We start from the raw sequence: 15,858 nt of genomic DNA on the forward strand, positions 1-15,858 counted from the left end.
TGGCACTAAAGCTGTCACTGTAGTTCTGCTGCTGCACCCTCACCCGCAGGTTATTGGGAGGTTGCCACATCTCTGGTTCGTCATTCCTCTGCTTCAGCCCTGTGGAGCAGGCAGGCAGGCAGGCTATAAGAAGAAACTCATCAGACCATGGCTAACTGTCCCCAACCCCACCTTGCCCTTCTCTTTGCCACCTCTATAAGTCGATCCAGACAGCACTGTCAGTGACCCTGAAACAGAAAGCTGCGGATGTCTGCCGACTTTTCTTTTTTTTGGCCGTGGACCTTTTTAGTTCTGGTGTAAATTCAACCTGGCTCACAGCTGGGTGCTAAGGGAGCAATCAGTTGAGACTGTGGCTGTGACTGAATTCTGCTCAATCCATTTATAAACTGCAGCCAAAAAAAGCCACGATGAAATGAATAAATCATGTCTGTTTAGCGAACGGCTCAATATTACTGCTATCGTGTCTCACACTGGATAGTTAATAGTAGCACTGATACAAGTAGGCAATTAATCGATAGACACAATTAATTTCATAAGTAATTTATCCAGCATGCAAACCCTTTTGTACATCTGTCTGCTGCATTTCTGTTTTCATATGGTATAATTAAATATCTTTGGGCTTCTTTGGACTGTTTGTTGGATAAAACACCTAGTACCTGGGGCTTCGGGATCTTGTTCTGGGCATTTTTCACGATTGTTTGACTATGAACTTAATCAATGAAATAAAAAAAATAATAGTTTTATACAATTAAGTAAAGTGTTTAAATCAGCATTATGCCAGGACATAAAACTTATAACCACTTTTTTTGGTAGTATTGTTATTAAAAATGTTTTTTACATAATATTCTTAATTTCCTTTTTCAATTCGCACTCTTATTTGTATTGAGATGATCGGATCAGATAAACAGCGACAAATCAGGGTTTCACATATGCATTACTGTCCAGTCATTCATCTTCCAATGTCCTTGTTCCTACAGAGAACATCCCTCCTATGCAGAGCATCTCCAGTGGTCTAAAGGAGACCATAAATCCAGGAGACATGGTACAAGATGCCATCCACAACTTTTCCCCGGCCTACCAACAGTACACTCAGCAGTCCACACAGGAGGTCGTCCAGCCCAGCACGAACGGAAAAGTGGTCACAGGCAACAAGAGCTCCCGCAAGTCTGATAAAATCATGCTGATTACCTCTGATGATGAGTTCTAGGCATTTTTCCAGCAAGATCCAGGTGTTTGTATCCTTGCCACCCCCTATCCTTGACCCCCTGTGGAAACAGCTGCATTGCATATCGAGCAGAGCTGGATTGAATCCAGGTGTTTAATTTTCATTATCCCAGTATTTAAGATGGACCGCTTGCTTGTGTCCTGTTTTAATGAATAATTTAAGCACCAAGAGGAGGATGAAATTAATTAGAGATTCTAGAATTGATAGCTCAATGACCAGAGAGCTGATCTGCCCACATCTCTGCAGTAACAATCACAGGAAACAGCGTCACCTGCACTTTATCAGAGAAGTCTGGAGCTGTGCATTTCCTGTGAAGCTTCTGGTTGTTTAGCAGTGTCTCTGATCCTGATTCTGTTTTTGTCATTATGTCAGTGCTCGGTCTCTGGCCGTCTGAAGTGTGTTCCCTCTGACTCTGCCGGTTATAAAGACGGTATGATTAATATGACTCCAGGTGGGAAATAGGGAAGCCAGCAAAGGCCTGGAATGACACTTCATGGACCGTCTGCCACATCTGCTTGTATGAAGTATTTGCTGAGCATTCCTCTGCATGGTTTCCTGACAAATGGAAATATTCAAACGGACACATTCGTTTTGGAGCAGGCACTTCAAACTGCACACTCTAGCACTTCGCAATTCTTTGTATCTACCATAGCATGGACAAATTGGATAAACCTGTCTCCTACAAAGTGGGAGTTGTATTATTCTCATTAATTTTCCCAGCATGCTAAAGAGTGGAATTCATTGCAACTATCCAGCCGTTCAACAGATGCTAACAATCAGTCTATTTGCAGGTTCTGCACTATTGTAAATGATTTTGGGAGAACCTTTTTATGTTTGATGTGTTCTCACTATTCATGCTATAATTCCATGTTATGAAATATGTACAGGATTTGATTGGTGTAAATTGTGGTTGTTAATATGTACTATGTTTAGATTATGTACTGGGAAGATCTTAACATATTTAATGTGTGTAGTTCAGGCGTAGTCAGACAAAACTAACATCTGTGTGGGGAAACAAGTAAGGCAAACACAGCTGTGTGATTTTAAGAGACTTGGTAGTTTCTTCTCCAATTTTTTTTTATTAGAAATATTAGTTTCTGTGTTTGTCACATGGGAGACATATACAGTAGCTTTCAAAATGCATTAGTTATTTGAGACCCGTTTTGTATATCAGGTCATACATTGTTTTAATTTTGATACATTCTTGTGCCAATGATAGCTGTCTTTCTGGGAAAGCAGAAATGAATTTACAGTTGGGTACAAAACAATATTTGAAAATAAACTAGTGTGTTTCAGTCCTGTGTGGCACTCGTGCAAAATTAAACAATTGTTTTTGCTTGTGTAACTTGCATTTATTGAACTGAGTACATGTGCACTTGTCAATGAGGAAAAAGCTTTATTTGAAAGTACAAAAACAGACACAGCAGACCTATTTATAGGAATAATTTACCATACTTTCAATCAGAGCAGAAACAAATACAGATTTTATTTGTACATGAGGGTAGTTCATTGGGAAAACATGTAAATAAATGAATGTAAAATAAAAAATAATTTAGGTGTCTTTTTCATAAAATTACACAATTCAATGAAATAAATATAAAATATATGAGCAGAGTAATGACAAATTGTGAAGGGTACATAATCAGTTTACGCTGCCTTTTTACTGTCCTTGTTTACAGTCGCATTAAGCCTCAACATGTTACCACAAGACTAGAACAAAGAAATTAATTTATCTCTAAAGTACAAACTTAACATAGAAACCTCTGCTGTTAGACTAACATTTATTGTATTTCTACTTCCTACTTATGGAGCCTTCCTGAATTTATAGTCCAAACCTCGTTAATCTAAAATACTAAAACTGACTTTCCACATGGCTAAAATTAAATACTGTAGCTTGTAGGACTGGCAAAGCTTGTGTGTGAAAGCTTATTTAATCAAAAACATGTTTCCAGGAAGAGATTTTAATTACCTTGGATACCTAGTCAAGATATAAGAGCAACCTCATTTCTATACATACATTTGCATTGTTATTGTTCATATAAAAATGTGAAATGACTACTAATATCTTAAACAGTTCCATTACAGCTCCTTGGTATACCAAGCTTCAGTCACATCAACTGTGGGAAGAAAGAAGACTATTGAGACGGAGTTCATCTATGATAGGTAATGTTTATGCCTCTTTTCACATATAAACGTGTTTATGTTTGTGTATAACGCTCCCTAAAATTATTTGAAAAACAGCTTTTATTTGAACAGAGAGGTGAGCTGTTAAAAATATAAATATATTTCTGTCAAATATTTACTTTTGGTAGGTTAGCCAAAGAGCAAAGTGTTTGAGAGCATTATTAGACCTCTGCTTGGTCGCACTGGATGTAGGAGTTACAACAAAGTATTCACCTGGAGAAAGGTTTGTCTTTTATTATGGCCCGATACGGAAACATATACATTAACAATTTTTGTTGTCATTTTTAAACAGTGCTGCCAAAAAGCATCCACCTCGTATCCAAATACAGTAATAAGTGCTAAAAAATTAAACAATGCCACATCTTTACAGCATTTTGTTTTCAAAGTGACCACAAGAGGTCACTGTAATGTTTGTCAGAAAAAGCTTCAAATAGTACTGTCTTGTAAAATAATGAGCTGAAATTACTCATGTAAACATGTAATAGGTATGTGTATATTCCTATGTGTCAATCTTGAGTCAGGCTTAACGCAGACCTTAAACATAAGAGGTCTGGGTGGACAGTGTTTAGCAGCTTTGAAATTATTTTCTGGTAAGATTTCTTAGCAGTTACAAAAGCATTACCATCATCGTCATTTAAAACTGTCAACTAAATCAATTGATATCTTTAGAAAAAGATATCAGGTCAACCTTCATGCCCAAAACAACTGACTATGTTCACATGTAGGTTAATTCTCCCAAGTAAGGGCATATTTTCTCTTTTTCTAAATGAAATATTCTTTAACTAATCGAGCCCAAAATGCCCAACTGGAAATATTTAGTCAATATTAGGCAGTTTTTTAGTCTGATCACATCAGACCAATGTGCTCTTGTGCTGAATTATGAATTGTTTTTAACATTTAGGATAACTGATTTCTCTGCTAAAGTAACTGTTTGGCATACATCTCCAACCAAATGATCCAGATATTATGTGGAATTTGTTATGTATTTCCTTTTGCATGGATGGTTTGACTTTCAATCTCTTACATAATTAGATTTGACTTGTTGTCACACTCAAAATGGATTTATGAGTTATGAATTTAAACATGACAGATGCACATGTGCTGGTTACCAACAGCGTGAGTAGTCCTGTAGTCACAATGTCACTTTCCCTGTTTTGAAATTAAAAATGTAATTCTTGACCGTCACAGATAATTAGCTGTAGCCTGTATGTAACTCAAGTCACGGTCTGTCCAATTTGTGAATTAGACAAATAGTAAATGTGCTGAGAAGAACTATTCGTGGGGTATAAATACTCACATAGAAGACTTAAGTTATGAGAATAGTTTTCTCATTGTAAATGTGAATACAACTTTTTCAGAAAAAGGTCAGCATCAACATAATTAGACTTCAAAGAATGATTACATAATCACACCACTCCCAGGATAGTAAAAGACATAAATATAGAAAAATATGTAATATATATATATATATTTTTTTTTAGATACTGTATATGCATATAAAACTAAGTATCAGAAAGAGAACATAGGACGTATCAACATAGAAATCAAGTGAAAATACAAAATGAGAGTAAGAACACAGCAATGCCCCTGCTTTAAAATCACAGCAGGTTGTACAGCAGCAAAGTTCCCCATACTGTTCTTTGCAGCTATGGAACAGGGGAAGAACAGTCATGTCCTCTTAGCCAAGAGAAAATCCTGACATGAACAATCTCTAGTGACTTCACTCCAAATTAGGAATGGATCCTTGGTAAGAACGGCTTGATTTCAAGTGAATTTCATATTTAAATATCTCAAAAAAGGCACAACAGAAACAAGGTGTTTACTGCATTTAGTTGTCATGACACCACTGTTTCTAGAGATGGGCGTCAGGAGTTCTCTTGCAGAAGAGTGTGTCAAAAGCAAAGTAAATAGCTACTGTTTCAGAGTTACCAACACCAGCAGCAGCACTTCTCGTGACCCAGCAGTAGGAATGATTTCTGTTTGGACGGAGTACTCAATGTAAAGTGACAAATGGAGGCAGTGGGAGCTTTGTTATTTCGGTAATCTGTAATATACAGTTGAATTGTATTTTGCTTGTAAGGACCTCTCTCATTATCACTATATCCAATATGGATTACCTACCAAAGAGTGGCATATATAAGAAAGAGGCATCACATCACCAAATCAGTGCTGTGGCATACATATCAGAGAGTATACCATCCTTAGTTACATTAGGCTTGACCTTGCAGTAGGTGGTCACACCACATTTAATCTTCATGCAATAAAGCCCCAGTAACCTCAGAAATGCAATAACAGTTTCTGTCATCTTCTCTAATTCTAGAAATCACCTGCTCTGTGAAATATTTTCTTTTATACTGTGTCTTATCAATTTCCTTTTTAAGTGCTATATAATGACAGGCACATGTCAAATCTTCTGCATCCAAACAAATCTGGCCCAAAATGCTCTTTAATCGCTTTCCAATTTTAGTCTTCCCAAATGTACCTATTTAATTAAATAGCCTTTCTGATCTGTGGAATACAAGTATTCACCTCCTTTTTGCTTTTCAGAATATTCAAAGCATAAAGTGTCAGTAATATCTCTAGTCAAAGGGCCACAAAGATACAAACAGAATAAATTACAGCACTTGTCCAACATCTTCCAATGTCTTCAACAACATGGCTAACCTTACAGAACATTTTTCAGCTCCTCTGGCAAATTCTATCATTTCTCAGCCAAAAGGCTAGAACATGTCAAGCGTTCAATGGATGAGTTGCCAATGGGAGAAAAAAAAAAAGGCACACATTGCCATGTAATAATTTATATTAGGGGAGGGTTGGTGTAGTCCAGTAAAGGCTTGCATACAAATTCCGGCCTAATGGCTGAGTTTCAAACTTTTCAAACACAAAAATGAAAAATGTTCAACTTCAAAACCGCCATATTACACCACCATCAGCACATGTATGGAAGCCTTTACAGCAGGGTACTAACTGCTGTCCTCTAGTATTACTTCCCAAATACTAAATAAGCCACTTGTCATGACTGACCAACCGAGTAAAACTTTGCATAACCGAAACAGACATATAAACAACTGCACATCACGGGTAGAGCCCTTTAGCAAAGCATTGGTCAAACTGCATAATGCAGTGCTCTCCAAACGGGCCATAGAGAGCCATGTGTTGGCAGGTTTTTTCTTTCATCCAAACACTGCAACAGGTGTTTTTACTGCTTAGCAGCATCTAAAAGAGGAGGAGGAACTAATCAATGAAAACATCTGTTGTTGTGTTTGGCTAGCACTTAAAGGCAACTGGTTGGAGACCACTGGTAACCTCAAAGGTGGAACAATAAATCTTCTTTGTGTTAAACTGCATGTAAGTATAAGATAATAATTTATATAGATCACTCACTGATCCTTTTAAGGCAACATCTACGTAAATAAAATGTGATTTGGCATAGGCTTTACAAATAGCTTTACTGTCACATATGTTCTATTAAATCTCTGTCCTAGGCCAGTGCTGCCACAGTAAGGCATGTCAGATACTTTTTCCACACTGGAGTAATCAGTCAGGGAGGAAGGGTCACGGAGGTCCAATACCCTGTCGGTGCTGGGGGTCAGGGAGGGAGCTTTGCACAGTGCACAGACAATGTAGATTGTGTAAAAGAGACAGAAGGAGGGGTCTTGAATGCAGCATAACATCACATAGAGCTTGCCACCCCTTTTCATCCTTCAGTCTTACTACTGAGCATCCTCTCAGTACAGGATGAGTGGGTTCAGGCTGGGTCAGAACCGGGAAGGACCAGGCAAGAGAAGGAGAGCCCAGTCCTGTCACCACTAGGAGGGAGCTGAGAATGGGGTTGGGCTGGAGTTGTTGTGGTTGGCTGACTTGACGATGGTGATGACGCTGGTGGTGGCCACCTTGCCCGGCGAGAGAGGCCCACGGGTCACAGTCCGGGCAAAACATTGCAGGGCCTCATACTTGGCTCGCAGGGCATCTAGCTCCAGCCTCATGCTGGCATTCTCACGTGCCAGCTTGTCCACCTCCTGCTGCAGCTCTATCTTTTGTCTCTCCAGCTCCTCCTTCTGGGTAACACGTTTGATGCGGCAGCTGGCGGCGTATCCCCGGTTTTTCAGGGTTCGTCTGCGCTGCTTCAACCTCACAACGTCCTCCTTGGTCAGCCCACGCAGGTGCTGGTTGAGCTCCCGCACGGACATTGCCACCAACTCATCATCACTGAGCGCCGGGGCATTCTCACCAGCCTCCCTCTTGACCTGCAGGACATGAACACAGAGGATGAAGAACAGCACCATGTCTGGATACAAGCCCAGTAAAACACTTCTCACTGTTCTCACACTTACCTTTAAAGCTTTGCTCGTCTTGAAATGAGTCGTCATTCCCTGCATGCAGACGACTGTCCAAAATCTCACAGAAGACACACTGTGAAGTGAAAAGAAAAAAATAAATATTTGTTTACTAATTTATTAAGTATTATCACTGGGGGGAAATAGAAAAAAGGTACATTTATTCAAGTAGTCTACTTAAGTACGAATTTATAGATACTTGCACTATCACTATACTACTTTATACTTCTACTCCACTACATTCACAACACCTATTTTGACAGCTTTAACTACTAGTTACTTAAAGATTTTACATAAAAGTAACATAAATAAACAGCTTTTAATATATTGTGAATTAGTGAACAAGATAAAGGTTTACAATTTAGTTTAATGTAGTAGCTGCTTACATCTTTAAGCATCACTTAATGCAATAATAATAATAATAATAATAATAATAATAATAATAATAATACTTTTGCTGCATAATTAGTACTTTTATTTGTTGATATTTTAAATACAAGAATACTTTGAATTGGAATTTGAGCACAGTAGTACTGAAGTATTTTCAAATTTCTAGTATTTGATACTTTTAATTTCATAACAGATCTGAATACTTTGGCTACTAGTGGATAGCTTTGTGTATTGTAAATACAGAGTGTGACATAATAGACACTCTGTCCCGTAAATTTACTTTAAAGACACCAAAACAACATGCCAATGTTACATCATTTGTCAATATTTGCATTTACATGTTAGAGACACAGATGTCAGCAGAGGGCAGCATGACACTATTAAACACCGACACTGGCACACACCTATATTCACTTCTAGATGGGAGGGTCATGACAATGTAGTTCATTAGCCCAAGCAACTACTGATCCTCTGAGAGACCTACAAAGACCTTTGCATTTAGGCGTTCTGTTCTCTGCTTTCTTTTCTTTCTTTCTTCCTCTGTGCTCATTACAGGGGGAGCACATGCTTTCCAGACTGCTGCCATGGCCAAAAAAAGCGAGAGCGCTGAGCTGTGATCCTGTGAGAGGCACACATCCCCCAAGGCTCCATTTCAGGACCTGCAAACCAGCCTGACTACGAGTGCACTGTTCCATGCTCGACTGCTACCATGGAAACGCCCTGCAAATGGGCGTGGGAGTGTGAGTCACATGGTCACCAAAAGGGTAAACAAGTCTCATTCATAACCACAACACGGCCTATACATAGTACAAATCAGAAACACTAACTTGTCCTGATATCTTAAAGGCACCCTGTGTATAAATGTGTCTACTTTACTTCCTTGAAGTCCTGCTTCATGTATATTGTTTATTCTCCTAATCTGATGTCTCTGGGTCTACAGGGACACAGTCGGTCCACTCTGCCTCCTCATCAGACACTAAAACAGACCATCACATCAGCATAACATTTACAGTTATGCTGAACTTTACAGGGCAGTAGATACGCATGTGGAAAATTCCTGGAGATAGAGTGTCACAGAGAAATAGTTTCCTTTATAGTCACTGATGTATTTTTGCTGTGAGACAATGTAGTCTATCGATTTAGAGCTGTGTCTCGCTGGTTGGGTCCTCTTACACTGGGCTTTCCTGGGCTGCTCTATGCCCTTATTTAACTCTGGCAGATATATTTAGCTCATAGTGCTGACACAAATTTCTGCCAACTAAACAATTTAAGTGAGCATGCGATAAGTGATACCTCAGTTAAGAGGGCAAATATTCTCTGCAGCTTTCATGGAAGAAACATTTGGGTGTGGCTGTTCTTTTTGCAATGTTTAGCACATATAGCTATATTGTTAATATAAGACTTTGCAAGTGCTGATTTACGGTTGCTGACTGCAAGAAATAACACAGTCAACATGCAAAACAACCTTGTTACTCTCTGTTTTTGATGGGACCTGAACATTAGTCATTGCTTTTATAATAACCACTTCACAGTCTCCAGAATATTTTTGTCACAAGCAGATGAACCTCAAAGAATCCTGACTTGGAAAATAAACAAATGAAAAATACATGTACCAACCAAACAGCTAAGCCACAAACAAAATAGAGCCTATTTCGAGATTTAAGGAACAGCTGCTGCTCTCTCTAAGGTCCTTCATTCATTTGAAAAAAAAAAAAAAGAAAGAAAAAGAAACACAGCAGAGAATTGCATAATTGAGATTTCAGAAGCATTAAACAAAATACAACATTCCTCGACAGCAAGTTGGCCTAAACAGCCTAAATTAAGTGGAATTGCGTCAGAGGGGGTCCCTGGGTATATTCCTTGCAAAGATCATGGAAAAGTGGTGTGGGGCCTCCCTCTCTTCATACAAGAGGCCTCCAGCTTGAACCAAGAGGCCAGGTTGTTTCCCTTAAATTCTTTAGGCATGTGCTTATGTTTTTGCAACTTGCAGAGATACAAGGTCTGATCAAAATGACAAAGTTCCCTTTGAGCAAAAACAGCAATTATATCACACAGCCAAATCCACTCTTTTTGCCACACAGACGGCATATTTCACAACAAATCATGGCTACACTCAAGAAAACAACTCATATTAGATTTTTCATGACAGTAAGAAAAGGACTCTGGGGAAATACCTCAAAGAAAAGCCACAGATGGCGGGGTAAAGAACAAAAACCACATTCCTGAGTGAACACACATGTGCCAACCCTCACATGCACAACACACAGGCGAGTCTTCACTGGAGAGGGAACATTCAGTCTGAATATGTCCTGCGATGCACTGAGCTATGGGGGTGGAGTTCAGACAATCCCACTTGTAAAACAACGGCTGCAAAATTCACAAAATGTCTGGAATTCAAAAGTGTCTCACATCTTTCACTTGCCCAAACAAATCAAAGGCAGCCTGTGTGCACACGTGTGGAAATCCACTACCTTCTTTAGTGCCACACGTTGTAAACAATAAGGTCTGACTTTCATTTTACTTTCCAAACCTTCTCATACAACAGATATCCATTCCTCAAGATGATCCTCTAAAGACTGAGAAACAAAAAAAAAATGTACTATTTACTCAGCAACAATGCAGTAATGCAGATTAGATTAGAACCAGCTAACTAACTGTCTATTACAAATGGCGTGCACACGTTTCAGGGCTGTAGTTGTTTCTTTAAGCCAGTGTCTTATTTGATGTGGTTAACTACTTTGTTCTTTGGGCGCACACATGGCTTTGAAGATGAGCTGAGACTATTTTTGAGAATGCCTAAAAAACAGGGAACTGGGAAAAGACTCATTTTTACATGGGCAGAGTAAAACAGCTCTAATGCTATAGCTCGATAATAAATCTATATTTGAGACAAAGTCAGTTAAATAAACATATGTGTCATTTGTTCACTGATGCCAAATGTTTATGTTTTTAAAGTCAGGCATCTGGTCAAGTTCAAGGCTGCACTTGGGTTTCAGCAGGTAACTGTGGGGCCCAGCCTTCTCCTAAAATAAACAGCATATCAAAGACTTATGCGCTCATGCTCAAGTGATAAATGCAGAGTTGGCTTGTCTGGACACTTTGTTTTTCTTCGCTTTTTGTTTCAGTTTGAGGGTGGAAAAAAGCATACTTGTTGCTGCCCTTGACAGCCTGATCCACTCCTCTGAGAAAGCTCTTGCTTTTCTTGCATTTTTCTCAGGGAGGTGTGGAGAGATTTCTCTACAGACTGGTGCGCGCAGCACTCTGCTCTTTCTCCAGCGCAGCACATTTGGTGGGATATTATGTGAAGGAAATGGAGAGCATAGCTGAGCGGTGAGTCATGCTGTTTACTGGTAAAAGCGACGACCAGCGGCAGGGAATCACACCCTCCCAATCTGACGTTTCCTGGAAAATCCCGTTGTTTCACGGGGAGGAAGGAAAAGTACAGAAAACCTTGGAAATGGTTGGCATGACCACCGGAACATTTGTGCGGAAAAGGAGGAGAACTTGACGAATATCTGAGCAAAGATCCAAATCTGAATTCTAAGAAATGTCAAGAATGCAGGACATACCTATCCCATTTTTATCTACCTGGAAACCAAAGATTTCAAATATGAAGATAAATATTAATATTCTGTTTCCCACAAAAACATAAATTACATATCTCCCATTTTCAAACAAGATACAAACAAAGCACTCTTTTGTTGAAAATACTGTTCCCAATAATCCAGATTTCAGTGCTTCTCCTTCATAAACTGTGGCGCTGGCACAAGGCCAGACACACATGACACCAAATTCTGAATTCTGTGGAGTTTTTAAAGTATTTGTTAGTGTTTGTTGTGAATGTGCAATGTGAGTCACTGTGGAATCAGGAAGTTAGCAAGGACAACGAATCAGCAAATTACGCCCCACTGAGAACCAACAAGGAATTCCCAATAACACAATCCTACAAAATAAATAAATGAGTAAACTATGCCACACCTCTGCCCATAATGGGCTGAAAGCAGCTGGTTAATATTCAGTCATTCTGACAGAAAGAGCAGGAACAGGCAGGATGCAAATCACTGTGGGTGGCAGAGTGAGCAGTTTCAGACAGTCTATAACTGTCAGGGAGTCATTTTCACACACTCATCTGTTATTGTCCATATACACTCTGTTTGGCATGTTCAGCTGTGGATAACATCACTGTCTCCCAAAGTCAATAATCAAAATTCGACATCTTTTTTCCAGTAAGGGGAGCAAAACACATCGAACGTGAGTCATCGCATCACCAAAACCACAGCTATTTTACTTTCACAATACTCCACCACAAAAACATTTTACATTCTGTGTCGCTTTCATCCATCACCACGGAGTAGCAAAGGAGAAATCGAACCTATCTGGTGACAATTAAACTCTATCCTGTGATTTCTGGGGAATTTCTCCTGATGTGCCTTGTCACTGTCACAGGCTACAGTGGTGGCAAAATGAGTCAGCCTATACTAAATACTTCTCCATCCAGGGAAGACATCATTACTTTGGTGACTGAACCACATGTTAACCTCATGACAGAGGAGTGCAGGCGCTCCCACTGCCTCTCTGAAAGCAGCAGACACTGTGCACCCACTACCAGAAACAACAGTGAATCAGAAAACCCTTCCTGGCACAAATATATGACCACTGAAGTGAAACAAGACAACAAGTATTTTCCATATATTAATCAGAACAGCTTTAAAAAGGTCACATCATGTCCAAGTTACTCAATAAATGACTAAGGACAAACTCAAATGAGGACACAAAACAGTCAAACAGTCTTATTTCTCAGGTCAAACTCTGTTCTTCTTATTATGTTATTATCAAAAAGATCTATTGTACTTTCAGGACACAGTTTCCTTATCGTTACTCAATGAGTCAGAAAGACATGAGCAGAGCAGAAATGATAACTAATCATAAAAGATAAGATAACGCCGTTTCTTCTTATTCCAGGCTGATTTATGGTTTGTGGAAATATGCGCTCCTCCTGCTGTTTAGTGACTGTTTGTTTCTCCTGTGTAGACCAGTCAGCCCCGGTGGTCCAACTTCACGTCGTGCCCTTTGTCCCACATGTCTAAAATGCAGACCACGTGTTATTTCCAATGTCAAAAGTAGGCTGGTATTTTTTTGCGTTATCGCAACCTTTAATAAATCGCGTTGAACCCAACAAGAGGACCAGAATTAAAGAGGATGTGAAAAAAAAAGTTTACATGAATAAGCTTAAACGTCACTCTGTTTTTTTCACTTCCATTTTCCCTAAAAAGTTCGTTCGAGTGAACAGAAAGTGAGCTATAAATAAACAAACAAAAATCACTGTTTGTGTCTCATAATAAGTCATAATAAAAATATGTGGCGCTCGGGTATAAATATGAGGACGTTTTGTGTTGGAACAGTGACTTAAACTATATTAAGCAGCATTATAACTCTTACATTAACTTTTATCTACGTCGGCAAAATAGTGTGTGATTTCTATTCATAATAATATTTCTGTTTGTTCGCATTTTCTGTGCGCTTTTGTCAAATATATTACCCTTTTTATTTCTTTTGATGGAATACACTAGAAGATATCACTCTCTCATAATTCATTAAAACATATACCTAATAAAACAAACAAAAAAGAAAATAAAGAAGGTTATTCCAAATATTTAATTTTTTATTTTTAACTATTTCTGCCTAATTTCACCCCACTTCCTAATGACGACCATACCGAGCTCTGTGCCACTTTTTATTTTTTTTGGGGGGGTGGTGGGGGGTGCATTGTGTTATGTTACTCCAACACAACACGTGTCCACGCGACTGAAACAATCCACAAAGTCAACATCAACTTTCAGAACCGGGATCAAAAAAAAACTCATAGTAACATGACGGCCGTGCGAGACCATCATAATAAAGCCAGTCTGTGCGCGCCAACGTGTGCCACCATGACAAGTTGATACATTTAAAAAGGAATGTCAAAACATATTTGTGAAAGAAAAAAAAAGAAGAAAAAAAAAAAGAAAAAACATACAAAAACACAAGCTCACCTCTGTGGACGCGGATATATATGTGGACCGGAATGCGTAAAACTTGTTGGAGTAGTTTTCCAATCCAGGCGACCAAGTAACTTGACCCAGTTGGTGTAAAGCGTCCAGCAGACGGGCAGCGGTGTATCCTCGTACTAAATTAACTACAAAACAACAACAATGTACCAACATTCCACGCTCTGCTTCCGCAAGCACTCACGTCACCGACTCCTCGTGACCGCCCCCTCCATTCATGAAAATAACTTTCTGCTGACGTCAGTCTGGGAAGGGGGGCACGGGGGGAGGCCATAAATAGAAGATAGATACTGCTGGCGGCCGCTTCTGCTTACTTTACAAAACTAACCTGTAAAAAGTCAGCTCATGATGCCAATATCAGCCAAGATTACTCAGGGAAAAACACACTTCAAGTTGTAAAAGGGAGTCCTGAACGCGTTGCTCACTCAGTCTACTTGACCACCACCCCACTCTCCTCCTTTAAAGCACAATCTTTTATAGTCCAGTCTCCACTACAAGGCTTTCAAAAAAAAATGTGCATTAACTGAGAGAAAACAGCGACCTCCTCCTTCCATCTGACTTGGGAGCAGCAGTAGCATTCCATTCCTGAGGAAAGTATGTGGTGTAGTAGCCCAGCAGTCACAGGATTTCTCTTAGTTTAACTGCACTGCTGCCAGTCACGTCACAGGTTATTCTGGGCAATTAAGTACTGAATGTAAATATGTTAAGTCAGTAGCCTTTTAAGGGCTGTGCTCTTATGGGTTTCCCTGTTCATTTATCTGATATGTGAAGGCTTGAGCTTTGAGGTTGCTTCAGACAATGGTGCCTGTTAAAAACAGCGTGTTTACACTACTGTGGGCACCACAGTTCAAACAAGGATTTTTTTTTAAAAAAGCAGCAAAATGCACTTTCCCATTCTTTTTTTTTCTGCTGACTGAAACAAACATGGCTCCGAGCAGATTTTTATAGACAACAGTTGTGTCCTGTGAAATAACCACCAAGTCTGTTGCAGGATGTACTGTCTGGTAAACATAAACCACTTTACATCATGGCTTAGATGAGTAATAATTTTTGTATGTGGAATTTGAAAAAAAAAAAAAAAATGTTAAACACATTTACAAAACAAGTCTGGATCCCAAATGTCAGCATCCTCACACTAAACGCATGCGTGGGAAAGGTAAACATCTGGAGCCCTGTGTGGTAGGAATGAAGAAATCACATGTGAAACGTTCTTTTTTTTTTCCATGATGTTTGATGATGCTATGTTTAACCACTGAAAAGAAAAAAGGTAACAAAGACACACAAATAAAAAGGCGCACACACATTGTGTTGGATGCATGATGCAATTTTGACCTTTAGATAAAGTGTGACTAATAGATGATGAATACATAAGTGTCTGTGACTGTTCAGGCCAAAAGATAAAAAATGAAAAACTTACTGTAGAAAGGTCTCTCTATTGTCTGGAGACTTTACTTTGACAGCTTTTTTCAAAGCTTTGACACTAGAAAAAAAACTCTGAATAGTGAGTGGAGTTCTCGCCTATACAAATCACAAAGACCTGCTTCCAGCGAAACTGACTAAACTCTGAAGAATTCATCTTCTTCTTTTTACGGCTTTGTGCCAGCCAGGCGCAGATTTAGGATCTTGTCATGGTTTATGGCTAGTGACTCATATCAAGCTCTTCCTCTGAGTCCCA

General features: G+C 39.2%; 2 protein-coding genes across 2 annotated transcripts in view; one reads left to right on the forward strand and one right to left on the reverse strand.

Moving 5' to 3' along the window:
- tmem184a (transmembrane protein 184a) overlaps positions 1 to 2,564 on the forward strand; it is a 17,306-nt gene extending 14,742 nt beyond the window's left edge. The window contains exon 9 of the mRNA XM_010730564.3: positions 978 to 2,564. Coding sequence (XP_010728866.2) covers positions 978 to 1,207 — 230 coding nt within the window. The 3' untranslated portion in view covers positions 1,208 to 2,564. The remainder of the gene's footprint in view (positions 1 to 977) is intronic.
- Positions 2,556 to 14,612, reverse strand: mafk (v-maf avian musculoaponeurotic fibrosarcoma oncogene homolog K). The gene is made up of 3 exons (XM_010730563.3): positions 14,169 to 14,612; positions 7,744 to 7,822; positions 2,556 to 7,656 (listed from the first exon to the last, which is right to left on the reverse strand). The coding sequence occupies exons 2-3, from the start codon at positions 7,786 to 7,788 to the stop codon at positions 7,219 to 7,221; spliced, it is 483 nt and encodes a 160-aa protein (XP_010728865.1). The 5' UTR covers positions 7,789 to 7,822; positions 14,169 to 14,612; the 3' UTR covers positions 2,556 to 7,218.
- Positions 14,613 to 15,858: the final 1,246 nt, after the last annotated feature.

Source organism: Larimichthys crocea, chromosome XII (genome assembly GCF_000972845.2).
Source record: "Larimichthys crocea isolate SSNF chromosome XII, L_crocea_2.0, whole genome shotgun sequence".
In the NCBI taxonomy this organism is placed as follows: domain Eukaryota; kingdom Metazoa; phylum Chordata; class Actinopteri; family Sciaenidae; genus Larimichthys; species Larimichthys crocea.

Bases quoted from the DNA above. Each gene is read 5' to 3' on its own strand.
- mafk (XM_010730563.3), bottom strand. From the start codon at position 7,788: ATGCAGGGAATGACGACTCATTTCAAGACGAGCAAAGCTTTAAAG. The intron at 7,657-7,743 runs GTAAGTGTGAGA...CATGTCCTGCAG, and splicing joins AGACGAGCAAAGCTTTAAAG to GTCAAGAGGGAGGCTGGTGA.